Source organism: Megalops cyprinoides, chromosome 2 (genome assembly GCF_013368585.1).
Source record: "Megalops cyprinoides isolate fMegCyp1 chromosome 2, fMegCyp1.pri, whole genome shotgun sequence".
In the NCBI taxonomy this organism is placed as follows: Eukaryota; Metazoa; Chordata; class Actinopteri; order Elopiformes; family Megalopidae; genus Megalops; species Megalops cyprinoides.
Genome location: NC_050584.1, coordinates 33,786,567 through 33,814,169, shown reverse-complemented (window position 1 = coordinate 33,814,169; position 27,603 = coordinate 33,786,567). Strand labels below are relative to the sequence as shown.

The 27,603-nt window shown below is 43.6% G+C and overlaps 1 protein-coding gene across 4 annotated transcripts in view; it reads right to left on the bottom strand.

Annotated features, from left to right (window-relative positions):
- Positions 1–1,063: 1,063 nt before the first annotated feature.
- tp63 (tumor protein p63) overlaps positions 1,064–27,603 on the bottom strand; it is a 28,408-nt gene continuing 1,868 nt past the window's right edge. Inside the window, exons 2-12 of one of the 4 annotated variants that reach the window (XM_036517339.1) lie at positions 20,039–20,296; positions 11,201–11,387; positions 10,880–10,995; positions 10,421–10,530; positions 10,182–10,318; positions 9,916–9,998; positions 9,680–9,804; positions 4,309–4,508; positions 3,841–3,988; positions 3,095–3,188; positions 1,064–3,000 (exon numbers count right to left, since the gene is read on the bottom strand). In XM_036517339.1, the coding sequence (XP_036373232.1) occupies positions 2,704–3,000; positions 3,095–3,188; positions 3,841–3,988; positions 4,309–4,508; positions 9,680–9,804; positions 9,916–9,998; positions 10,182–10,318; positions 10,421–10,530; positions 10,880–10,995; positions 11,201–11,387; positions 20,039–20,296 (1,755 nt within the window). In that variant the 3' untranslated portion in view covers positions 1,064–2,703. The remainder of the gene's footprint in view (positions 3,001–3,094; positions 3,189–3,840; positions 3,989–4,308; positions 4,509–9,679; positions 9,805–9,915; positions 9,999–10,181; positions 10,319–10,420; positions 10,531–10,879; positions 10,996–11,200; positions 11,388–20,038; positions 20,297–27,603) is intronic. The other 3 variants (XM_036517356.1, XM_036517348.1, XM_036517365.1) reach the window with 3 other exon arrangements.

The following is a 27,603-nucleotide window of genomic DNA, read 5'->3' as shown; positions in this document are numbered from 1 at the left end:
TCAGTAGTGTAAACTGTTAGGAAATAGTAAGATGGAGAAGATGAGGAAGACAGTGAAAAGAGATATTCGCCTGGCCATTCATTATTTGGCTGTTAGAACCTGTGTGTTCAAATGAGGTTAGATGGTACAGAAGAGAGTTTTTAGGAATAAATAAGCCTGGGCATGGCCTTTGGGTGGTTTTTAACAAAAGTCCCTGATCCTTTATGGCCCAATATTGTTAGTTACTAATGTCATTTTGATAAGGTAGGAACTATTTCTATTAACATAAAAAGAATGACTCTTCGGCCTGCTATGACCCTTTGTTTGCAGTAGGGAACCTGGCTCTATTTTATAAGCTGATAATGAAATATGCACACCTCTTTTTTAATCAGGCTTAGGTCAACCCACAGTGGTTTCTGGTTTTTCTTCTACCCCATGTCTGAAATACTTCTTTGGTACTGATTGAATGGATCATCTGCTATTTTAGGTATTCATCAGGCATTGTGCCTCAAACATTTACATAGCTGTGGCTGTCTCAGATACCACCAGAAGCTACTACCTTTAATATTAGGAAGTGTACAGCTTAATCACATTTTTGCTTGCTTGAATACATCAAATTCTTTATTTATGAATAAATTTTTTGACCTGCTTTCCTACATTTTTTGGAAATAGTGCCCCAGTCATCATGTAATTTCCAACTTTCAGCTTTACAAAGGGGTGTCCTTTTATCTTTTTGTATTAATATTGGTTTGTAGTAGCCCATGCATACAGTATTAATTATACACAAAATACATCTTTCATGGACAGATCTATAATTGCTTTGGCACATTCATTTAGGGTGCTCCCAACCATTGTGGTTTCCATTTCAAGTGCTCTACTCATTACAGCAGAAGACTGCTTTTAAATCATCTCTCAACTTACATGCAGTAAAGCATTTTGAAATAAAGCAGCCTCCTAAGAGAAGACCCTTTTTTAACCACAACTTTTATTTTTTGTTTATATCAAAATAAGGAAGAACATTTATAAATCTGTAACTTGTGAAATATTTACAAGACATTGTACAATATGACAAATAAGTTCCCCCATTAAGTAATACAAAAACAAACCAGTACAAAATGTTGACCTTGTTGACCTTGAATGCAAAATCTGTGGTTCAAACTCAACATGTGGCTATTACACCACTGTATCATTGGCATTGTCTGAAGCAGTCAGTAGTATATTTATAACATACTTGAAACAGATAACACTTTGCCAGTTTTATGCTTTGAGTAACAAAAATGATACCCACACAACCTCTCCACCATGCTAGGTCTGATACTCTGATATAAAAGCAGTTCACATGTATTGAAAAAAAATCCAAAACCACAAATTGAAATAAAGGACTCTGCTCTAGCATACATTGAAATGACAGATTACCAGATAAGAACAAAATAAAAGCTTTAACTGAAACCTTGTGTGCTTATATACAGCAATAATGAGCACTACACTGTTCCCCAGTGCAGTAATGGCAGTGACTGTGGATTACACAAATCTGTTATTTCTGTTTTCATTCTCTATGCATCAACAATAACATGATTAAGGCCATCTAAAACCATGGTTGTAATACAGCAAACAATGTTAAGTGTCAATTACAAGGCAACCGCCATTGTATTCCATAGTGTGTTCTGCCTCACATAATCCTATATCACGTGGCCTATAGGCATGCAGAACTCCAACACCCAAATCTGTGGTGTGATGTAAATGGCGAAGGAGGAGGAGGGAACTAGCTTGCAAAGTGAATCGTAGGACCTTGTGTGGGCCAACATAATCAGCCAGAGGAAGGCCTCATAATGAGAACATCACACAAACAACAAAATCCTACCTTCTGCTGAAAACCTCCATTTTCACTCAATGAAGGGGAAGTATGCAGAACAGTCCCCTATAATATGATTAGCAATACCATCTGCCTTGTTTATGGATTGCACCAGTGGCCATTACTGAATACTTCAAACATTGCATAATGTTATGTAATTACAAAGAAATACCGTAGCATGATTATGCTTCAAAGCAACACTTTTGCAAAAAGAAACTAAGTGACTACTATAGTCTGAAAACCTCACATTTAAAGATAGAATAACACTTCTGACAGTTATGTGGAAGAGTTACAGCACAATACAGAACTTCAAATGTATACAATCATAACTGGATACTGCCAGCGTTCATTTTGCCTTACAGTATTGAAAGAGGTTAACCAGACCACCATAACACAGAGCAGTCCATACCTACCATTATCAGTAGAGGAGTTCTCTTTAATTCAAAAACAACAGCATGAATCTTTTGCCATGGCCGTAACTAAAAAAACAACACTCCAGCATTCTCATTTTGCTGAACTGCAAAATAGCACAGAGGACAAACACTTTTATCTGCTCAAACAATAACAGAATGTTAAGTGCTCTGTCTCAGAGATTGAAGAAAAGAAATGATGCACCATTACAAAGCACCACTCACCACCCAGCACCTCTCACCTTGCTCATAATAAATGGAGGCCTTTAAAAATGACACTCGTACAAAATACATAAAAAAGGAAATAAGTGCAACTTTTCTGGGTTTTTTTTTTTTTTAGTGTAAAGAAACTGAACTGTGGAACAGAGCAAAGGCACCGTGAAGGTGGGGGAGTCGGGGGGTTGATGGGCGTGGTCGTAGAGGGGGGTATCCCGGTGGGGTAACGCGGGAGTGGTCTAGGCTTCACTCGCCCTCCTCCTTAATGCGCTGCTGCTTGTTGCGGCGGGAGTCCATGTCGAAGGAGAAGTCGCTCCAGTCGTCGCGCGGCGGGAAGGAGATGGTCTGCCGCAGCGTGAAGCGCACGGCGTCGATGACGCGCTCGCCCCGCGCCTCCGACGAGCCCACGCTCACCGTGGAGGAGCCGCTGGTGGTGCGCAGGATGTGCGGCGGCGGCGAGAACTCCATGCTCTGCCGGTGCTCCAGGATGCCCTTCCAGATAACGGGCTGGAACTCGGTGGGGATCTTGAGACGCGACAGGTCCTGCGGACACCACAGAGCACAGCACGTTTAGGGCCCTCAGCCTCGCCGGGAAAGCGCTCTTCCTACTGACACTGCGGTTTTGCATGAGCCTCACCTCTATGTTGTAGTTCTCGATCTGGTAGATGTTGGTCAGGCCCTGGGCTGTGAAGTAGTCCAGGCAGGCTGAGCAGCCCAGTCTCAAAAGGAAGCTGTGCGTGAACACAATTGACATAGGTCAAGTACGCAACATGGAAGAATGAAGGGGACCCAGAATGGGTCCATGATAATACAAAACTGAGGGAAAATGTTTTGATGGACATAAAATGCACACATAAAATTTGTACAGGGCCCTCACCTAGGCTGTGTCTCAAATCACACAATAGCGGATTTGCATGGCCCACAAATACATTCACACATGATAGTATGGAATGTGTGGTATGCTTGAAATTACCTGCATGTCATAGTACAATTACCAAAAAAAGAAGGATGCACATTATCCAGGAAGTGTTTCCTTTACTATCTACGTTTACTATCCCAGAACTCATTGCAAAACAAAAGGCGTATGGCAGAGTTCAAATGGTGTTTGATTTAAACTGTGTTGCAACTAGATAGCTAGCAACGATGGCAGAGCCATTGTAAGGGCCCTTGACTTGGTGAGTGCTTGGTGCTGTGTCTGAATACACGCTTTCCCTGGTGTTCCTTGTCCAAATACTTTCGTCTTGCATATTACCTTTTCCTGCTGTGTCAACCACAAGTGAACACGTTTAATGGCAAGTGCACTACTGCTTCAGCCAACAGTAACTGCCCTTTCACAGCTGGGAAAGGGAGATGGGAGATGTGAGGAGTAGACGAGAGAGCTACCTGGAGATGCTGCTGTCCATGGGGTACGGCGGTGGGGGTGTGCAGTGGGAGGAGGGCACCATGGGTAGCTGGGGCTGCAGGCCGTGGGTGGGGCTCAGTGCGCTCATGTCACCGCTCATGGGAATGTGTGTGCCCATCATCGGAGTCACTGCAGAAACACAACTGGCTATCAGCGCTCCACCGTCCAGAGGCATCTGCTTATTGCCTCTACACAAGAGGGGGTGGGACAGGCTACCAGAGGCTCTGGGGATTCTGTCCTGTTTTAATTAAAAGAATGCCAGACAGAATGGGACTCACAGTTTGGAGTGGGGAACTTTCTCATATGCACACCGTTGGTGTGGTTCCACAGGTTCCAAGGTCTACAGTGCAAGCCCAGACAGGCAGCTCTGGCGTGTCATGTGATAGCCCCTGAGGGCTGGTGGGGGGGGGTAAGGGGAGGAGGGAAAGGGGGTGGCGGGGTGCACTTACTGTCAGTCAGGCCTCCAGACATGCTGGAGGGGGTGAGGGCGTTGCGCTGCTGAGGGTTGATGAGCTGGCTCACGGAGGGCAGCTTGTTCACCTTGCTGTGGGGAGGAGAACTGGAACCAAAGGCGGGCTGAGAGGGCATGGAGGTCCTGGGGCATGGAACAGCACACACGCCATTACTCTGATGGTCTGACACATCCCATCTTCAACAAAACAAATTCTCAGTGTTAGTCACATCCCACAGTGTTAGCAAGAAACACATCCTCTGTGACACAGCCACTGATGGCAGGGTCGGAGAGCCCTAGGATTGCTGTTATTGCCAGCATGTTAACCTCATACACTCGCACAAACAGGAAACAAGAGTCTTGAATCTCTGAATGGAACGGAGCCATCCACTGATACGCAGCACATTACAGACACCAGAAGTGCAGTGCAGAGCTAGTAGGACTGCACCACAAGGCTACCCTTAGCAATACAGCAAAATGTTTTCTTAACTGGACTCATGATCCATCGAGAATTAAGCTGACTTAAATTTTCAGCATTAATACATTTAAACCAGACTGCAAGCAGGATCCTCAGTTTTCATTCTTATTTTCTAATAAAAGCTTCTAAATGCACACACTAGGGGTTAGTAGTGGAATCTGGTTCATGCAGGAAAACATTTCTGCAACCCAAGAATCCCCTCATGTATCCACCCTGAGAGGACATCTTAATTGGATTTCTGGGCATGGCACTTGCAGAACTGTACTGTTCTCTGCTTTTGCTCTAAATTCTAGTTCTGAGTTCAGGCTCTCACAAAAAAGGGAATAAATGGGCTTCATTGTATTCCTGGCATAGGATAGTTCTGTTTAGAGAAAGCCACATCTGCTATTCCTTGCTTTGCAGACATTCAATTATTAAAAAAAACATTTGCACTAATGATGTCAAGCACATGATTAAAAGCACCACTATCAATAGCGCATAATCAGCTCTACAAAAATCACAATACACAAATTTGGGCATGTTGAAGGAAATACACATTTTCTCACAACTCTAAATATGGAACAGATGAAATGAACTGATTAACCAATTAAATATCCTCAAGAGTCTTCTGATCTTACAGTATGCAACAATCTTTCACATATAGTACTCAAACCAAGATGGATAAGAGTCTCTGAAATAGCAATCAAAAAAGAAGCAATTATGTTCTCAAAAATGAAAGTAGTTGGCCTGTAAATTTGTGATTAGGTAAAATCAAAGTTGCTAAGGCTACAGAAACATTTTTTACAAAATAATACAATACTACAAAAACAAATTCATTTCAAAATAAAAAGCAGAAACGGCTGTAAAAGCTGTATGTGCATCACTGACAGAGAAACATGAGGCAAATATATACATCATTCATTCATTTATTTACAGTTGTCTGACATACTTAACATTTGTTTGTATATTCTCTATACAGATCATTTTAATTCTCTGCTTCTACATTTTGGAGGTGGCTTCTGGTTTACAAATGAACAGACATATCTCAGACGCACATCCAAACTGAAGAGAGCAAGGAGAAAACGAATGCAATAAACGGAAGAAGCAAAGAAAAGAAGCAGACGGCAGAAAACAGATTTATTGAGAAATGACTGACGAAGGTTCAGGGACCATTTATCACAACAATGGTCTGGTTCAAACAGAATAGACACAACGCATATATACTCTGACCATCACTGTACATATCTGTCATTATCTCTCCCTCTTAAAAAGGCAAAATAAATGTTTCTTTTTTTTAAGAAAATGCAGAAAGGAACAAAACCATCAAAAACAAACAAAACTGTCCAGCAGTGATTTTATAAAACATGACCAGCATCATTAAGGTTCTCTTTATAATAAAGTGTTTTCTCCCCCCCACATACCCAAGACTAACTGGGGCAGTCTGAGTCCAGCTCCAAAAAAAAAAGACAAAAAAATCACCACAATAAAACCCAAAGCTAAAAGCAAGCATTTGTAAAATCTCAACAAAGTCTACAAGTCCAACGGAAAAGTTCTAGCGCTTGGTTCCTGACCAGCTTTGGGTACTCAGTCTTTAAGAAGACCTTCCTGCAGTTTGAGGAAAGTGAAGAGGTCAGCGGAGAGGCCTTCAGTGTGTATGTGCAAAAGATGTGCAATACAAGCAGGTCTCATTATCCAACTGTGATGCTCCTTTACCCAAATGCTAAATTCTGAAACAAAAGCCTGATACATGCACATAGAAGGGCATATTTAAAAAGGTTCCTTCAAATTTGAAAAGAGTAAAAATCACAAAATGAACAATGGCAGAATTTATGCTATGCTTTTGTCTGCTACAGAAGTTTTGACATAAAATTACGTAGAGTTTAACTGCCTTTTTAAAAAAAAATAGACATGCAAAAAAAGAAAGTTCTAAGAACCTAACATGGCCTTAGAATACAAGCAGATGCTGACAAAACTCTGCTTTGCCAACAACGAGCATGGGGTGGTGCTGGAACTGAATTTCAACTGTCAATCAAAAAGTGTGAATATGTGACTAAAAGGAACACCTTTGCTTTATTGCAAGTTATTTGTACTGTTGTGTACAGTATGCATTGACTTACAGCCTCTGTATCTATTGCAAAGTCCCTGCTGAGAAAAAACAAAGTGGTGAAACAGGAAGCACTTCTTCACAACAGACATCCAAGAGAGGACGACAGAGGGGAAACACAGGGCCCAGCCTCGGCCTAAACTGCTGCTGAATGTGACTAGAGGAGGAATGTGTGGCCGGCGCTCAGGCGGCACCGGAGTGCTTCTTCTGCTCACTTATTGGCTCCAGAAGCTCAGTGCGGAGACGGGCTTTAAGCAGACTGTAGAGAGGAACCAGAGAGAGAAGAGAGGGAGAAATAAGGGCACAGTTCTGGAGGGGGAAAAGATCTTCATGACCAGGGTTTGGGTAGGAGGACTGGGGATGTGGTTGGAGGCCCAGGTCCAAGACCTGCTATGTTCTAATGTCAGCAGTGTAAATGTACTGTTAAATATACTCATCTTGTACGCTGCCCTGCATAAGAGTGTCTTCCAAGTGACAAAATGTAATGTAATGTAATCTAATGCCATCTTCTGAACTATGGAATCAACTTATATATATAATAGAAGCTGTGGAAAAGCTGGGAAGGCAATGTTCATTTTCCATGAACAGTTAAAAGGAGTTTCATTCATCTATGACAGCTGAAATGGATGCAGACGTTTCTCCATGACACAGTATTAATGCTAAATTTTCTTATGCATCTCATATTGTCCAATGCAATTATCCAAACATTGCATCATTTATATAAACGTCAGTTTTATATGGCTGAGGGAAAGGTGTGTCAATCTGTATGTTTTGTGGTTTCTTCATGTGACCAAATTTACCCCTTTATTGCAAATGGAAGGGGTGTGCTTTTTAGAGTCGAGAAGTGCTGCAGTAACTTTAATCTCCAGAGGGCGGCACTACTGGACAGCACTGAAGGTTTTTTTTTCCCAAACACTACTTCCAACTCAGATGTCATGAAAAGCTGGTTTAAAAGAAATGATTATGCTGGCCCTTTTACAGGAAAAGAAAAAAAAAAAACAAAATGAAAAGACTTGACACATTGTTCTCCTAGGCAATGAGGGCTTTTATTTCATCACAAAGTGTCAGGACTGCCTTGCTGAAGCAAATGGTACAAGGACCGTGATCATGAAGAAGTGCTGAAGAGAAGCAGGTTATGAAACAAGGAAAAGCAACAGAAAGGGAATCCAAGAGCATGCAGGTACAGAGAGGCACAAAGATGGGGTCTGAAACTCAGTATGCGTCCGACAAACAACCGATTTTCACACCGTATGAGTCACCAATACGGACTAGGCTGGATAAACTCGAATGTGCACAATATAAACTGCTACTGACGCTTTTGTATTGTACTGAATGACTGCATGATCCTTTGTAAAAAGCCACTCTAATAATAATGACTGAACTTCCCATTCTCAAAGCTGAGAAGCACTGCCCATTCTCTCTTTACTGCCATGTGAAATAGGATGTGGCTTTAAGGACAAAGGCAGCGTGAGACAGCTTTTAGAATAATAGCTACCCTGCCCATTCTCACCTTGTCATCTGCACAAGCCTAGACACTGATGCAATGAGACGAGTGGGGTTTGCGCTATAGCTGAGTAGCAAAAACCCGAGATCACCGACCACTCCTCTATGCTTCTTAAGAGGGCATTTTCATAATGCTTTCAACAACAAGGCTGAAGACAGTGGAGGAAACATTAATTACGGAGAAGAGAAGCCAGAGAGCTTCTCTGGCCATGGCTTCTCAGCAAACGTTTGCATTACCTCACTGCCAGGCGTCTGTCAGTTTTCTTAATGAGGAACGATAACAAAAGCAATAATTATCAAAGGGTGTCAGAAGCCTGTAATTCAGAGCTATAATTCACAGGTATCTCATTCCTTTTCATTTTCATTTCGCCTGTGTTTGTGAGCAGCCTAATGGAGTTTGCGTGCCTGGGAAAGTGAGACGCTGCTTGTGTGGACGACTGGGGCTCAGAGAGTACTGTGTCACTAGAGCTGTTATGTAAACCTGCCAAAGAACGCCAGTGAGACGCTAGCCGCTGTTGTTGTCTCCTTTGAACACCTAGGAGCTCCACCTGTCTGACTGAAAATACAGCATTGGAGAGCACTGCTGCCAGTGTTTTCCAGAATTTGGCAAATCCAAAAGGAAAGCAAATGCTGACCTGAAATGGGCAAGGTTCACCCCTTTTTTTTCCATGCAAGCCCATTATGCAAATATATGTTATTACCACAGGTTAAATTAATGCGCCTGTCAAAAGCGTGGCTGCCTGCAGCAAGATCAATCACAGCAGTTGTGACAGCCAATCACAGCATTGTTACTCGTTTGCATGCTAGCACCAAACTATGCTCACACTTGGAGCATTACCATGCTCTTCAAAAACCAAGGCAAAACTGTTGTCAAGTCAAAATCATGCTCCACACGAAAACTTTTTCATTTCTTCTCAACGCAACATCCCCCTCAACAGGTAACATACTCAGTTAAGATATGAAACAAGAACTTTTTAAAAACTTTTTTAGAGGAGAAAATTCCCAGTGGTGGCAAATTTCTTCACACCATCATGTATTCTTTAAAAATGTTAAGTTCCAGGGCTCTACAGTGCAAACATTTCACACAAAGTGTAGAGCCCTGAGGTCATCTATTTAATGATTTCAAACTGGTTAGTGAAAAGGGCAGACAAGCAAATGCAGAGAACGTGGCAAACAGGTGCAGGGTGGACCTTGCCAATGTGTCCATTACATTCTCACCTACAAGGACCACTGCAGCTGAAGGTCTTTGCAGTGCAGACTGGTGAAGCAACGGTACAAAGATCTTTCTCGCAATGAGATACTCACTGTTTCTGGATCAGATTCTGCTGTTGTTGTCTGTATGACTCAATAGTGTGCTGGGGTAGAAACTGCATGAGCTCCAAAGACTCTTTAATTTTCACCAATATTTCGTATATTTCACGGCCTTTAATCTGGAGAGAAAAAAAAAGAGCAAGGCATAAGTAGGTGCAAAGTTGATGTTCCACGTACATGGGTTACGGAGCACAGTCATAAGCTGAGTGATGGGCATGGCAGGAACTTACAGGCAGACAAAACACTTCCTCATCTGTGGATCTTCTCTTCTTAATGGAGGACATCTGGATCCCGTGAGATGCCTGGCGGAAAGCTGCAAATAAGAGAAAGGAGCAAAGTCAGCACCTGCCTTTTTCTGGGGTTGTGGCAGTGAAAGCGAGCTTTGTGTGGACGAGGGAAGCTGGAAGAAGCACGTGGGCGGGACGGGTGTGCATGCAGCAGGTCGGACACCTCCGCCGCTGGTCCCCTGACACCGCCCCCCCCAGCAGCTACTTACGGCGCTTCATACCCTCACTGCTCTTTGTCCCCTCCGTCACGTGCTGCTTGCGGATGCTGTCCTCGTCTGCCTTTCGGTCCCTGCCAGGACAGGCGCAGATCCGGGCCTCGAAGCAGCGGCGGCCCAGCACCTGACCACTGAGAGCCAGAGGGAAAAGTTCACCCAAGCATTACAGGGGGGCCCTCTGCCTTACAGATTCAAAGGTGTGGTCAATTTAGCGGAAAGTGATGTGCGCTTACTCTCTGGTTTCCAAGGTGACAATGATGAGGATGGGGCGCCTGTTCATTCCGCCCACGCAGCTTGAGTTGCACATGAAATTGTAGAGGATGGTGGTGAACTCGGTGCCCACCTGTCAGGGGAAGACATCATCATGTTTCAACCGGAGATGGGGGGGGGGGGCAAAAGCAAAGTAAAATGTGCTTCTACAAGGCTTTTTTGCTTCGGCACTGGCTCTTCCATCACATACGAATTTTGTCACATGAGAGTCATACATCTGCTATCTCGATTTCATGTTGTGGATTTAATCCTGGCCACTGTTCCAGAAGCACTGAATGAAATCAAACTCTTTTTAGACTGCATCTGCTTTGAGAGACTGACAGCATCCCACTAAGGAGTATGTGAGTTCACGCTTTTCTGTGCGTGGCGATGCCACTGAAACGAGTAATGACCTTGTGATAGGCTTGCGTGATGTGCCTCACCTGGGGGGGCTCATACGGGACCAGCACACTCTGACGGCCCGTTATCGAATCCTCCACATATTGGGCGTGGCTGTTTCCCTCCACCCGTATAAGGTGACTGGGAGGAGCTGTCTGACCTACAAGCAGGAAATGGTTACATTCAAAAATAAATTTTTAAATACAGCATTATAAATTTTTACTCCAAATATGTGAAAATAGCACCAGAACATGCTATAAAAAATTATACACAAAAACACAGTAAAAATGTGTGACTGAACACATTGCCTGCGTAATCTGAGTAAATTTTTGTATTTAGGAAACCCGGTTCTGAGAGCAGCTCACCATCGTTGAACTCGCGGCTCAGCTCATGGTTGGGACAGCGCTTAACCACCTCAGTCACATGCTCGGCCTTCTTGTAGACAGGCATGGCCCTGATGACGGCACCCTGGGGTGGGTTGGTCAGAACCTTGATTTGAATGGGACACGTCTTGGCGATCTGGCAGTAAAGCTTCTTCAGGTCTGTGGAGTACTGGAAAGGAGGAGGAAAGAGGGGGGGTCACACAATGTTGTCTACCTGTGGAAAAATGTGGCCGTTATGTTTGACTGCTGGGGGCTGCACTACACTGTTCTGTATTGCTGTGTTACTGCACATACTGTCAGTCAAACACACAGACCGCTAGAGTGCTTGGGATAGATGTGGTGGTTTTTCTGTCAAAAGTTGTCAGATAGCCCCAATGCTGTATGTGTACATAAAGATGATCCAGTCCACCCCTTGAGCCCTGTGTGTCAGTCTACTATTGGGGATGGCATGTCCCTGGGGACATGCTGCTACTCTGAAATGTGCTGAAAGAACCTGTGAAGAGTCAGAAAGCTACCTCCACAGATATAGAATAACTAGACTCACTGACAATTCTGTTTGATTTGAGTCAATCTACCTTGTACAACATGGGAAACCAAGCAGATACACAAACATAGTTACCTGACGTTCTGAAATTAAACCTTTCAGTCTGGTTTTCCTGCTTTTGCGATAATTCACTGCTCTCTAAGCAGGACTCTCTGAACTGCATTTTTCCTCTTTCCCAAGAGAAGTTTCCATAGATACTTATCTACATTCATTTAAGATTTAGAACACGCCATTACATTGGTTCCTTCTCAGTGTTATATACCAACACAATTTGTCTCTGACTGCTGTTCTGCAACTACACAATAAAAAATTGATCAGCATACAACTGAAATGTCACAAAAGTCAACTGAAAAAGCTGGAGGAGAAAAGGTGTGGCAGGACTTTATTGATCATTATCAGTCTGCAGTGGAAATGTTGTGTCTGAGAATGGCAACATCATGTGCTTCACCAGCGCATTCCAGCCTCCACCCCTGGAGCTGAAAGAGTTAAACCCTATCCTGTGATTATGGGCTCCACAAAAAAAAAAAAAAAAAAAAAAAAATACAGCACAGCTTGAAAAGTCTTTGTGGACAGGGTGGGGGTGGGAGTGGAGGGGACACACCCAGAGCTGTTGACGTCTGCTGATGAACCTCCGCCCCCGGGCACTTCCCAGGAGCACCATAAATCACCTCCTTTTTAAGCCTGAGGTTGCACATTCCCCACAGGTGCTCCAATAGCCTTGTTTTCATCCTCAAAAGGTCTGTGGTGAAACAGTGGAGTTCACCAAAGTCTCTAATGGCTAAGAAGAACTGCCACTGGAGTAGTGTCTGGTCAATTTAAGTGTTAAAAAATGACGCTAATGCTCATAGAGAAGGATGTCATAAAGCAGGTTTTTGTGGTCATGAACAGATGATGGGTGTTCTGCTCTTCTGTTCATCACTGCTGACTGACTGACACACTGACTACACATGTGTTCTTGTCGTTGTGTCAGTGACCACAGGAATCAGTGTTTCATCACAGGTTAGAGCTTAGTCACACAGGATAGCATGGTCTAATGCCCTAAATGCAGGAGTCATGTGTTGCTCATACACAATGCACCCACACACTTCCACACTTCCACTCTGCAGTAATGAGCATACAGTGAGCATACAGTAGCTGCTGAAGGTTACATCTAAATGATGGTCAAAAGAATAGAGCCCTTCCACTGGCCTGAGCTCATGGAAGAGCTTTTCCATTTTTTGTTGATGTCACCTGCGACACAATTTGATTCCATTCCCTCTTTTGCACAATGTGTTTCTCTGCCTCTCAGACAAAAAAGGCTAAGAAAACTTTCCTTTCAGATTTATTTCTGAGTGAAAAAAAATAAGATTCGGCACACACAGCTGGGGGGGCGGTGCACAAGAACAATGGCACATTCAATCCAATTTCTATTGACTTTTGATATGAAATGTTCCAGTGAAAGGAGCCCATCCCAGCACCTGCCTGAGCGGAGTTATAATGTTACACAAGCTTGGCAATGATACTTCCATCAGGCCAGCCCCCCATATACTCCCTCTCCTTTGCTCTAAACTAACACACACACTGCTGCCAACATCCTCTACTGGAACACCCCGTTTATCATCAGGGATAACTGATCGATAAATCCCAGGGCAAGATTAAAGGGATTGATCAAATGACTCATAAAAAAAAAATCAACAGTGGGCAAAATTATATTTTTTAAGCGTTTAGCATCTGTAGATATGCAGGGAAATACAGTTTTTGCACAGGGTGAAATAATGTTACAGAAAGTCTGTCCGGAAACAGCCAATGGCAAATTTAATAGAGGTCCACCCCTTTAAGGCAAATATTTCCTTGATAAAACAACCCCCTAAATTTCCTTTCCATTAGATGTTGGCACATGAATATCAATAGATATACCAGAGAGATAAAATGGTAGTCGGGAGTTTGGAGTTAAAGATCTCTCCTACCCAGCATTCTAGCACTGCCCCTCTAATTAGAGGAACCTGGATCTGGGTTAATAGGAATGTGCCCAGCCTATTCACTATCCTGTCCAGGTTATGGGTGCAGCACATCAGCCCTGGCAGTTTGATCCCCGCTGCTCCCATCGCTACACCTATCCCCCTTGACCAACTTCTTTGGCTCCTGCAGCACAGACGCACTTAATAACCCCCCCCCCCCCCCCCCTCCACCCCCACCATATTCAAACGTTTCCAAGTTTTCATGCTTTCATCCACTGGCCGCGCTCTGGTAGGCCTGTGTACGTGATTTACCGCGTGATGACATGAGGCGATCCAGTGCAGCTCTCGGCCGCTTCAGACGACAGGGTGATTTAAGTGTTCCTTCAAGTGAAATGAAGCTGAGTTGTGAAACGTCTTATATAAAGCGGAAAGATGAATAACTGTAATCGCACACGCCCTTGAAAGCTGCCGTCAATCAGCCGAATGAGCCAGGGAAGGGAAGTGGCTGTCAGAAAGAGAAAAGAGGAGGGAGGGAGAGAACCTGAGGCCAGGCAGGTGGGCAGGGAGATGCCGCTCAGCCCCCTGCCTACCAAGGAAAAGGAAAGCAGAAAGAGGAGAAAGCACAAAGAATGTGTCAGAGATTGTCCATACCCCCCAGGCTGTAATGCCCTTAAACGCTGCTAACACCAGGCTGTGGGGGCACCTGCGCCCAGTGAGATGAGCACCGCGGCCAAACATTCCTGCCTGTGGGGACCTTTCTTATCTTAGTCTGAAGGCTAAATGATGACTAAAAATGAGGATGAGCACTCTTAGTAGACAGAAAATGAGGAAAATTTGTTGAGAACCATCTGTTAAGTGATCTTCTTGGAACAGCAATAAAGCTTAAAGTTAAGGAAATTAATATGGAGTGGCAATAAAAGAGAGCAAGCTGCTATTCTACCGGGATGCGGTGTGATGGCAGTAGAGGACGAGTGCAGTCCAATATGAGCTATCGTGCCAGTAAAGGCTGTGGACCCATCTTGAGGTTTTGGGCCATGTTCCAGCCACGCTCGCAAAACACTCGCACTGCCTCTTGCTCCTTTACCTCAACACACACACACGCGCACCCAAAACCACACCATTCTATCAGCCACTGCACCATCCCAGCCCTGGAGCCACAAACTTTGAGCAGGCAAATATGCATTCAGGCTCCTGTGTTTGCTCAGAGGCAGGAGCTGGTATTGAAAGAGGCACGAGGCAAAGGCTAACACGGGGAGTGTGTAACGAGGCCAGCTGACAGATGGGATTTGGTGGCTATTACCGCTGGTTCTGGGATTTAACATGTAATTACGTGGCATTCATTGGTCAAGTCAATTACATGGTCAGGCAATAAGCGGCAGGCAGATGTAGCCTTTTACTCTCTCATGTATATTTGGGGGGGGGGTTACCACTCCACATTCAGGTGTACATGACTATGAACCTGCTAAGTACAGTCTTTACATGACTCACCAGTTGTGATTGGAGTTATGTGATTTTCCCTCAGTCTAATTACATAACAAAGGACTGCTCCGACACTGAATCAATGATTTCTCACAGAATAAATGCATTTTTTGTGCGAAACCTACTACTTACTATATTGTACTACTTTGCTGACAAAGGCACTTGTATACTGTAATCACATTCACTGTTTCTCATTTTTAGGGAAATTAATAGCGTTTCTGAGTCAGTTGCTATACCAGACTGATGTTTAATAATGAATGGCAATATACCTCCAGATATATACATCTGATCAGTCCATGTGCATATAAAACACACAAACGCATTTCCCAAGCAACGCAAGCTGAGGGTGGCCTGCAGTTTCAGCTTTCTCCGTTTGCAGACATACGCTGTGGGTGCAGGGACCAGACATGTTCTGACAGCGGCTGTTCTTCAACCAAGCGCGTTTGGCGCCTCTGGTCTTGTCTTGTTCATACCTTGCAAGTAGGGTCATGTCTACAGCTTCTCCTGAACCTGTTTAATCTGACAAAAATGCAAGTGTGTTTTTTCCAGCCAAAAAACACACCTGCCTCTTGTCATGAAGAAAAAAAAGTCCAACTCCATTTTATCACTCAAAATGCAAGTGTTCCTGCGCCCATTTAACCAAGTTTCATTATACGCATATTTCAGAAGTCATACCAAAAAAAGTTCCTTCATCATGAGAAACATCTATCATGAAAATTGCTATACATGCACAAAGGTGAGAATGATCCCAGACAAAGCAAAGTGGCTATACGGAAGCCGAAAAAAAAAAACTGTCTGGTGAGCTAAATTTTTTTTTTTTAAAACAAGGACGTACAAAGATGCAGCCAACTGTCATCTATTAAAATGGGAGCAGGCCAGATACACAATTACAAACTCTGTGCTGAAGATGGAGGGCGTGCATCAGCTGCAGGTCACTCCAGGGGGGATGATTCCACCAGTGACACCTGATGTGATGCGTTCAGGCTTGTCCAACATGGATGGAAGGTGACCAGGAAATGGCCCCACCAACACCATTCTTTTAAATGAGCCAATCGGCTGCAGTTGGGAATTTTACTCATGAGCAAACGATGCCTTCGTCTAACGTCACCGGTTTCGAAAGTGAAAACATGTGTGCGTTTTCCCAACATCTATGGAGGGAAACTGGTATGGTCAAATCAATGAACTCATGACCAGGTTTTTCAAATAAAACATTTTTTTTTTTCTTCACAAAATAAATTCTGCTATCATAAGACAAAAAAACAAACAAAAACAAAGTAGCATTTTGACCTCTAACTTTTGGGGGTGGGGTTTAAATTAATCTTACTTTTTTCCATTCCAGGCACTGTTTTATGGCCTATAATTAAAATATCAAGTTTAGAAATGTGATCTCTCATTGTGAAGACTACACTCTGAGAAGATGAGCTTTTGTGTAATTATGGTGGATTTCCCCTCACTTCTTGAAGGGTCGCTCTGAGCTGTGCCAAATTGTTTCCTGTTTCACAGTCATTCTCTGTTTGTTTCCTTGCAAGTAACATATACCTGGCACTGTTACAACTCTATGGTCACAGACATCTCTTTCATAAAGAAACTGAGAACTGAATATAAAAGTGAGATCCAAAAGATGCTGTTTTAAAAACGACGTTTGCTCGACATGAAAGCAAACCAATGAGAATACAAGGTTAGAGCGTGTGCCACATTAAAAATCTGAGGGGAGCACTGGAGTTCAAGCCTGCCCTTGAGGAAAGACAGATGACTTTTCTTTGAATCAGCCAAATCTTCCCTTTCTTGTATTCAAAGTGCTGCCAAACAGACTGCGTGGCACAGGTAATCTCAGCTCGTTTGAAAGAGGCACTCAAGGCGTAATGAACCTGTTTGAAATGGGGCTTTTTTCAAAAGCATTACCCAGAGAAGCGCTTCCCTATCGCTAAATCTCTTCAGCCCCAGATTTTCCTCCTCTCTTTCTCACAGTCTGAGCCCAGGGCTTGCTTCAATGCTGACAGAACAAGTCAGGACAGGCTCCTTGACAAAAACAAGTCCCGGCCCCATCTCGTGCGCCATGGGATGGGCCTGCAGATGTTCCAAGGCAAGCCACATCTTGCCACTTCACAGAAACGCTCATCTCTCTGCGCTTGTATCCGCCCTGTTCGGCTGTGGTGCAATGTGAGCTTAGCACGCTAAAAAACTGCAGAGATCAGCCTGGGAGTAGAGGGGTCAGGCCAAAGAAAACAATATGTACACAAGTATTATCCATAGGCCCTCAACTCATTATAGTAATCCCCCCGCGATTCTTGAATTCCCAGCAATAGCCTAAACAGTGGCTTTCATTTGCTTTTTAAACATTACATGGCAAGGTAATTTGAGGCAAACAACCCATATTTCTACTCCACATATGCCTTTCTTGATAGCATAAAAGAAAATCTTGTCTTTATCAATACCTCACAGTTGACACCACCATTAAAGCTCCTTTCAGTGACTGGAGGCAGATGTAAGCTGTCAGCCATTAGCAAACACCATTTTTCAACAGCAAAACCAACAGAATGTGTGACACTTCTCAATTTACTTAAGCTCACTCTGCCACTGTATGGCACTGCGCTCCACTGTGTGGGTGAACAATGGATTGATTAGCCCTCCAGACACAGGGGCCATGAGGGCTTCTGGGAAGTTTTTGAGGTGTGTCACACCCTCTTGTGTCAGAGCCCCAGACAGGAAAAAGTTAAGGTGTGGATATGGGATTAGGTTTGTCTCCAAGAGGCGGTGATCAAACAAAGCAGTGGGTAGTACACTAATTCCCACTGGCGATCCCACAGGCCTTCTACTGTGGGGCTGGGTCTTTCACAGAGCTGGAGAGATGATGTGGAGAGTGGCTCCCCACTTGTAGCCCCATAGACAGCAAGACAATTATTCTAACAGGATAATGTGCTACGCTGTTGTAAAGAGACCACAGAGGAAGTCCCTGAATGAGAGGCATGGGTACACTTTTGTAAAGTGTGGTGGCTTAAATTTGCACAGACTCAAAGGGGGAAGCAGAGCAAGTCAGTGCAATAATGAGTAATTACAATCGGTAATTCAATTGCTTTTCACTGGCTGGCAAAACAAGATAAATAAAACAAATACAAAATTTTGAGAATGTTCTTTTTGTGTGTGAGGTGTAGAATACTCAGTTAAGTTAAAATATTTGAAGATGAATGCTGAAGGTAGGTAAGGTCTAAGTCTGTTTTCCACAAAAAGTATCTTGGTTCAGACCTTACTAGTGCAACACACTTAACCCCTATTTTCTTAAATTACAAAGGTGTTCCACCTCATTTCGCCCCTCACATCAAAATCACACTGAAATCCAGTCAGAGGAGTCACTTGTTGAGATTTCATAATCACAATCACACCTCCCCCATCATGCAGTCAGTAAAACTCAACTGACCACAGAGTTCATGAACATGATTATATTTCACTGTATGTCAATTCCCAGACTTAAATGTTAAGATGGAAAGCACATGACATTTGTTAAGTTTAGCTGATTAACGATCAGCACCCTCACTGCTCAGACAGAGCATGTGCACTTCCAGTGTGCCACCTCTGTGTGCCTGTGCCGATGTGCCAAACTGGTTTGTGCTGGGATTCACCCAGAGCGCGACAGGAATACAACAGGCTCTGGGGTGTGTCGATCACACCTTGTACAGCTCCCTGGAAACAAGTGCAAGTCTGACACTTTTGTTTTTTCAACGCGAAATTAGATGAGAAAGACGAGTGTGGGAATGGCATAAATGTCACTATCCCACACTGTGCGCAACCCATGGGTGCAAGACTGTCCCAAAACTTCCTCTGATCTTCTCCTCCTCTGCACTTCGCTTCACTGTCCAAATTTATGCAATGGGACCATATCTGTCAGTAGTCCTTACTGCCAAAGTTGAGGACCATTAATGGATTATCTGATATAAACAGTAAACATTCAAAAACAGCTTCTCATAAAATGATGGCATACAAATCTTGTGAGCCTGTCATCATGTTCATCATGCATTTTGTTTTTTGTTTTTTTTTCTCCGTTATCAAAGGATATTATCTCATATCCAAATTCAGGTATTTGGTACAAAAAGCAAAAGGTTACTGAACCTCACACGTTTAGCCATTACTACAAACAGCAGAAATCCCATCTGTCAAAAATTGTCTATTGTTTCTGTTGGTAAGTGGCAACATCTCCATCTGCAGGCCAAAACCATTTTGCGGTGGCTAGCTGCGTCGGCCACTGGGGAGCGCTCCATTTCGTTTTTTCGTAATTTTTTTGAGAACTTCCCACCCCTACGCTGCACTGTGCTGTCTGGAGTATGCAGTGTACAGCAGACACACAAACTAACAACACAGGCGCAGCGCTGATGCAAGAGCTTTCCTCCTGAATGGTGGCAGTTGAGCAGCCGGTTCTGTAGGTTCCCTGTGCCACTCTATGTCAACGCCAGTCTGCAGCTGTGCAGGGAGCTGCAGTGGCAGGCAGCCCAACCCGTGGACTGACTGCGAGGTGGGTGCTGGGCCACCCGAGACACCATACCGAAAATCATCTCTGGAAGCATTTCTCAGCCTGATGTAGCTCTGTAAGTGAAGGCTTCTTGGCCCGGATGAGAGATGAAACCTGCTACATAAGACATCTATGTTCTCACCAGACAGTTAATCTCCTACATCAACAGTGTGCAGGCCCTCTCTGGGGAAATCTGGCTGGCTGATTAACATATTTCTTTATGAAAAAGCAAAAAGCATATGTGCAGTACTTCTGTTCATGAGATGCCCTTTGCTTGTTAAACTTCACCTTCAAATAAAATGTACTGAGAGTCACACTGCACAGCTGGACACATTACAGTGGTGGTAGTGGGATCTTACCGTCCATGTAGCAGACTTGGCGGTGCTGGACTGCTGGAAGGTCACGTCGAAGGTGTGGGGGCCGGCATAATCAGTGTTGGACGGGATGGCAGGTGACGGGGAGAGGGCGTCAAAGGTGGAGCTGGGTTGGGCGTAGGGCGACGGGGCGGTCACGTTGTTCTGGGCGTGGTCATTGTTGTAGGGACTGGTCGAGGAGGAGCCACCGTTCCCGATCTGCTGGTCCATGCTGTTTAGGAGCCCCAAGTTTGTGTACTGTGACTGTGGGAGAGGGGGAACGAGAAAAACACTGTCTCTCAGCAGCAATTCAAAAGGAGACACACTGACCACATTTCAAGCAATTTAGCAAAACCTTTTTTTCAAGGTACTGCTTGAGGTTGCCAGTGGTAAATGAACAAGGGCAAAATACATATCTGGAAAACTTAAAAGGATTCCTTGCTGTCTTGTGTGTGATATGGTGGCATTTGGTGAATGGAAGACGAAATGAAAAATGGCCACTAAATCTCAGACAGGCGTCACCGTTTGAATGTATCGAACAATGCAAATCAGATTACCACTGTTCCTGCATTTGACTTTCTACTATAAACCATTTGTGGCTGCGAACTGTAATGGCAGAAAACACAGGACCTTGTGTCTGGAGTTCGCGAACAAGTTCTTGTTTATGCAAGATCATGTGTAACTAATACAGCTGCCCCAAGGTAACGCAGTTTCTTTCTTTTTTTTTAACAATGCCTTAGAACAATGATAAATTGCACAGGTTACTTAAATTGCCTTAAACAGCAAAATACCTGACACCATCTCTTATATATGTAAGGTAAGTCCTTGCATGCAGAATCACGTGCCATTTGGATCTCCGCCAGAGGACAGGCATTGGACAGCACGGCAAGGCTTCAGAGGGTAGATGATCGATTTAGCTTAAAAGGCTTTTGAATTCTGGGTCCAGACCCATAACCAAGTCACATGTTACTGCCACTTAGCCGTGACTGGCACTAAACATGTGGATGACCGGCATTACCAGAAATGTCCTGCAGTCAAAGTGTATGTGGGACAGATGAATGGAGTGACAAATCCATTGTTTCTGTTAAAGAGAAGGCATGGCTGAAGAGGTGCAATGCTTATCATTTTCGAATGGCAGTTTAAAATGAAAATGCCTCACCACTGGATTTCTGCATTTGATTTGACTCAGTCCCAAGGCTGAAAACAAAGACAGGCAGAAGTGGGAAGGAGAGCAACAGACCTTCATGTGTTCTCACAAGGAGGGTTCTGAGTGCCATGGCGCCCTGTCTCGCCAGGTTAGGAAACACAAAACTGTACTGTTGTGAATCGCATGTCTTAAAGAAGAACGGGGATGAATTCAGATAAGCAAGGTTAAAGGTCTAATGTAGTGAAATTCATAAGCACACACTAAGTGCACCTTCACCGTTATTATTGCACTAATGTGATGTTTGCTTTATCATTTTCAAAGCCTGCAAATGCAAGTTCATCATGACATGACAGTAAGCATTGCACAATACACATTACATGAAGACCAAAAAAATGACATTGATTTAACGCTGGGGAACACTGAGCGGAAATCATTTCACTTGCATCTGCAAGATGATCTCCTTGGTTGTCTTTTGTCCTTTTTCACTGTAAACAGACACTTTCTGTAAATATAGCATGAATCATGGGAAGTTAACAAAAAACCTCTAACCTGATGGAACTCTATGGTATACTTCTATTACCATAATAAACACCCCTGCTGAAAGAGTTTTAATCAAGCAAATCAGGTGATCTCATTACACTGGTGAAACTAATCCTTCCTCAAACAAAACCACTGAAAACAATTCACAATTCTACTTTTGATTTCTCTACTGCTACACCCGTATATGATCTCATTTAATCCTGAATTATCACTGGAAAAAATCTTAATAAGCAGTGTTTTCTTTCTTCATTCAATCTTTAAAATGGCTTCACTGAAGAGAGGGATTCACTAAAATTTAAGCCAAAGAAAATTCAGGTAAGCAGACATGGACAAAACAATGACGCAGTAGAACCAGTGATCACAGACCAACAGCACTGGCCCAACCCCTTCTGAGTTTCAGACAGGGTTTGTGTCATCACCTCTCACTGACCACCACCCAGATCTACTTTGTATGAAGCAAGGAGACAACTCCTTACTGGTGTCTTTAATCAGACAGTGCAGCGATGAATCACTCATCGCCTAAACACAACCACACCATGATAAAAATAAAACTATAACGAGTGGCCATAACAAAGAAATCCTTCTCTTCCTGGTGTCTAGCTGACTTTAAGGCTCCTCTGTGGTTAAATACCTGACTCTGTGGGTTACTGACGCACCTCTCAGCAAAAGAAAAGCCTGGAGAATTTACATTTTAATTGGGGCAATGAGATCTCGGTGTCTCGAAGTGATCTGGAGTCCACGTCCACCCTGCTTCGGTGGTGGAGGGAGGGGGGTGTGAGAAGCTAAAATGGCTGCCACTTGAGAAGAGTGGGAATGCGCCTGGACCTCTGCCAGGCCCTGTCCTGCCTGCTCTGGTGGCCATGCACTCCATTCCATTCCATTTATATCCGCACATTCCTGGACTAGGTGCCATGTCTCTGTGGCTCTTTGGGCGGCCATTAATCTCTTTAGGCCCCTTTTTTGTATTTCAAGCACGACGGGACGCAGCTGTCCGGCTCACACCCTCTGGCAGGTGCTGTCTGTACCAGGTGACTCAGATACACACACGCGCACGCACGCGCGTACGCACACACATATGCACAAGTACATACACGTACATGCACATAAAGACACACGCGCACACGCATACGTAAGCTCATTCCTGCACAAATGCATAGATGTACACACAAGCACACAAACGCACACACGTCCTACATGCATGCACCAAGCATACCTCGCTTTGTGCTGCCACAAGGGGAAAGGCTTGTGTCATATGGGTTTTTGTGTGTGTGTGTGTGCGTGCGTGCGTGCGTGTGCCACCAGTCAGCGAGGCCCCAGAACAATGACACGGGGGCTTTTAAGAGCCCATCTGGGAACAATGCGCCACGGAGTCAGGTGTGAGGAGCTGTGTGTATTGGGTGAGAGAAAGAGACAGCCACACAAAGAGCCTTCGGTGTTAGCTGACCCTGCTGCCTCCAGGAGGGTGACGCTGTCTCAGACACGCGCTGCTTTACAATGGAGCAATTAGGGGATAATGGAGCCCTTTAGACTGAAAAAGCTGTGGAGTTGTGTTCGACCTGAATGCGAGGGTGATGTCTTAGCTCTTTGGGGCAGGGGCCTTCCACATAGATCTGTGAATTAGATTGGTCACACATGCAAATAACATTTTGTTTAACGACAGTTCAATGGGTGGGTGGGGGGAACTTAGGCTTTTGAGCAGAGTGTGAAAGCTGCTACAGGTTTTCAGGCATGGGTCGCCATGTATCTTGATATAATGATCACTGACAATCAAAGGTCACATGAAACCGAGTACTAGATTCAAAAGCTCAGCTCAGAACTGGGATTTCTTTCTTGTGTACTCCAATCCAAAATATTACATGCATTCTACAGAGTGGTGCAGTAGTTAAAAAAAAACTGGGCTTGAAACTGAAAGGTTTAATTGCCAGATAAAATTAAAAGCCACATAAAAAAATAAACCACTGTACCCACTAAAGCTATACCTAGATTATTTTAAGTGAATATTCCCTTGTATAAATGCATAAAATATATGCTCTGTCAGCTGCCTTGGGTATAGGTTTAGGCTAAGAAAATAGTTACTGTCACCACAAGGAGGGAGAAGAGGACTGCTGGGGCAGTTGGAAGGGAATGGGGGGCATGAGACCGAGATGGTGGATATGTGTGGTTTCTGAACAAAACAAAAAAACAAAGATGACGGCAACTCAAAACTGGGGAATGGTGATACTTAAGAGAGCTGCAAAATCAATAGAAATGGATGTCTCTTTCCAGGTGAGATGGCGTCAGGTGGCGTAGCGTGGTTCCTGTGCCCCGTGACTCATAGTAACTGATCTCAGAGCTGTGGGCTATGGCGTAAGACGCAGTGTTCCCTAGTGCAGCTGTGTACTGATGCTCCTGGGCCAATTACACGTAATCTCTGATCTGACGCATGCGGTTGCTGCGTTAACAATGACAAGCTATAATCATTAAATGAAACAGATGTTTACCTATACTGGAGAAGGACACATTGGTAAAAATCTTCAAAGCATTATGTCATGAGTTTTGAAAGATGAAACCTGACTGTTTTTCAAAAAATATGCAGTTTGTTCATGGTTTCCCAGTGGGGGATGACGTTATCTGCGCGTTCTTGAAGGTGCTTTAAAAGATAAGTGTGATGTTCATGTTAGTGAATGGATGCACTGAAAGGAACAACCTTACTGCTTACTTCACTTGGTGGCACACAACCTGTTATTTTCAATATTACTAGAAACAAAGACCACTGTAAGCCGTACAGGGTATAAGCTTTTGTCAGTTCAGTCCAAGTATTGCTCCATTTTTAAATCTAAAAGGTGTTCTTGAGGTTAATTCTCCTCAGAACAGAGGCAAACAGAAAAGCTAACCCATTTGTTTTGATGTTTAATCAACTGGAAGTGGACTATCACACCTTAAAAGGACAGTAGAAGAGGGGGCTGTGTACTTTTCTTCCCTTTAATCATATTTTATTCCACTGTAATACACCAACAGTTTAATAACCACTTTAGGTCCTCTTAAAAATACCTTCCATTTATAGCTGCCTCGGAGCTCAGGCCCCAAAGGTGTCAGGCTGCTAAGCAGAACTGCTGTAAATCAGCAGTCTTGACATCCTCGACAGCCTTTAATAAAGCTGGTGAAAGGTTATGCAGTCTGTTCAAGACATTCAAACATTTCTTTGTCTAAGGCAGATGCTGGAGTAGTTTCACACACTGGGGAACCAAAAAAAAAAGCAAGCTGACCTTCAAAGTGATCCTTGGTTGAATCTGTAACAGGAATCGCAACGATGCCGAAACCATTGCAAGAATTTTCAAAATACAAACAGCAACCCCAATAAAGGTTGATATTAATGCTGGTATTTTTACTGGTCATTGTTTTATTTAGATTGCTATTTAGATATGAAAATGTTCAATGTAAAAATCTCTACTTGCAGTTTTGACAGCAACAGGCTTCACAGTCACATTTTACACTGTTGAACATAGAGTTTTGATTTACAACAAAAGTTAAGAAATAATATGACAGCCATTCACAACTGGTAATGATATGTGATCTGTCAGATGGGAATCACTCAGTGAGAACAGGAACAAGTTACCATTCCTTCAGATCACCCAAAAAAAATACTATGGTCACCTATCCACTGTGCTTATCACACAGGGGCAGTTAGCGCAGTCTCTCTTACAACTGGGCCTGTACGATGATTACAAGGATTAGGAAAGTGTTCCTCACTGTTAGCTTATTAACAGCAGATGCCATCATTGCTGTTGACAGACAAGTCATTATCCTGTTATCAATTTCATTTAGAAGATTATTGCAGGCAGCTACTGGAATATTTCACATTAAGAAGAAGAAACCCTTACTTGGCTAATCATTTTTTCCTCCGGAATAAACAATATTTCACAACTCTTGTAGCACTTTTCATTATTTGAAATTCAAACTATTGCCAGTATAGTGAAGCATTTAAAGCATTTTAACAGATGCTTGCTCAGTCAGAAAATGTTCAGGCTCCCTTTATTTAAACAGCACCAAAAACATCTGAAAAGTGAAGTCATATCTGATTTTTTTTTTCTAATTTAGTCAAGTGGAGAATGTGTTGGCTCTGAAAAGATAATGATAAAGTGGAAAAACAACGTACATCTGCAAAGGCTCTTTATCAAAGTTTTCTTCCAAAAGACATACGCACTAAAGGAGACCTGGCCTAAGGGGTGAAATAGCTATCATTCCTTGGTCTCCAGTGACCTGGCTTATGTGCCCTGGACAGAGCAGTAAGTATGTCTGCCTGACTGTGATGAGTGACCACAGGGGAAAGGGTGCTCCCTTCAAAATGAGGGCCTCTCCTAGGCTCAAACTGGCTTGGAAAGCCAGAGGAGGTGATTATATCTCTGCATCAACACACCATTAAAGCAATTACAGCTCAAGACTAAACAGCAGTGCCTAGCTGACCACATTCTAATGGTGCAGATGGGTCCCCTGGGATCTGTGGTTGTAAAATCTGATGCTTCAGTGAGCGACACAGGTAAGCCCAGACACTTTAAGCGCAACCTGATATCCCTGCTTACCTGTTAGCAACACCTACAACAGAATGTCTGGAAAGCCCTTTTTCCTCCCTTATAATCCTTATTTTTTGTTGGCATTTTATATTTAAAAGTTATTCAGTTAAAGCCTTTCTTGTCCAAACCTATGCGAAAACAACCATTAAGCAATGCAGTCCTATCTGCCCCCACACCATCATCTGACCCTGTGACAGTGTTCGTCAAAACTTCATCTGCTAGCAGTAAGCTCAGAAGAGCTTTAAAAGCACAAGAAAGAGGACTAAAGTGGAGGTTTATTTTCACCTCTGCTCCAGTGACTCCAGCTAACAGAGTGTGTTGACAAAGGCGTTATGTGAGTCCAGGGTATTTTGAACTCGGAAGACGACGAAGCCACCTGCTAATAAAGAATTCCGGACTGTGGAGAACAAACAGCCAGAGCTGTTTTGATCCAGCAGCCGTCTTGAAGGTGAGGGTAAATGCTGAAGAACAGACAGCCCTTTGCCGACTTGCCTGAGTGTCTCATTTGCTGTCCACAAAGGAAACACTGATGTTTCACAGTCAAATGTCTGTCTGTTCAGAACCGTTTGGTAAAGACATCATGCACAGCTGAGCTAAATATCATTTCACAACCTTGCAACATGAATACGTACAAAAGTAGGGGTACAGAAGCTTTACCTGATGAAAAAAATTCCTGCAAACTCTTGCACTTATGCATGCTATGTTTTAAAGATTTTAAGGAAAACTCAGATTGTAATAACATTCACATGACATTATAAATAACTGAAACAACATGACTATACCACACAAACCTTGTAAAGATTTAAAGGCACATCCACTCGGGCTACAGGTATGACTACATAATGGCTTTGTTTCCTTCCTCCATTAGCAAGGCCTCTTTCTCTGCATTCATAACCAAACAGCTAGTGTAACACTACGTGTGCAGAAATCACACACCTTCTTAAAACGCCTAATCCCACACACACACACCACAGCCAACATTTAAGACAGAATTGCTATTGTGGTGGGCAGGACTGAAAGTAGTCATTAAGTAGGCATGAACAATGCAGTGTGTGCCGAGTATTGCAGCTTTACGTGAAGGGCTGGCCAAAACCTATACATTTGGCACCATGAAACCTTGGACAACTCTAGACTTTGATAAGCTATGGGACTGATGGCCATCCCAGATAAACTAGATAGCCATACCTGCATTTGATGTCCTGATTTCCACTAGTGCCCGAAGTAAAGTCAAGGAGAACTATTTCAACCGTAATTTACCACACCTTGAGGTGCTCTATCCACTGTTTGGGGGATAAAGGTCACTCATGCTGAAGAGACCTCTATTTAGAGTAAAT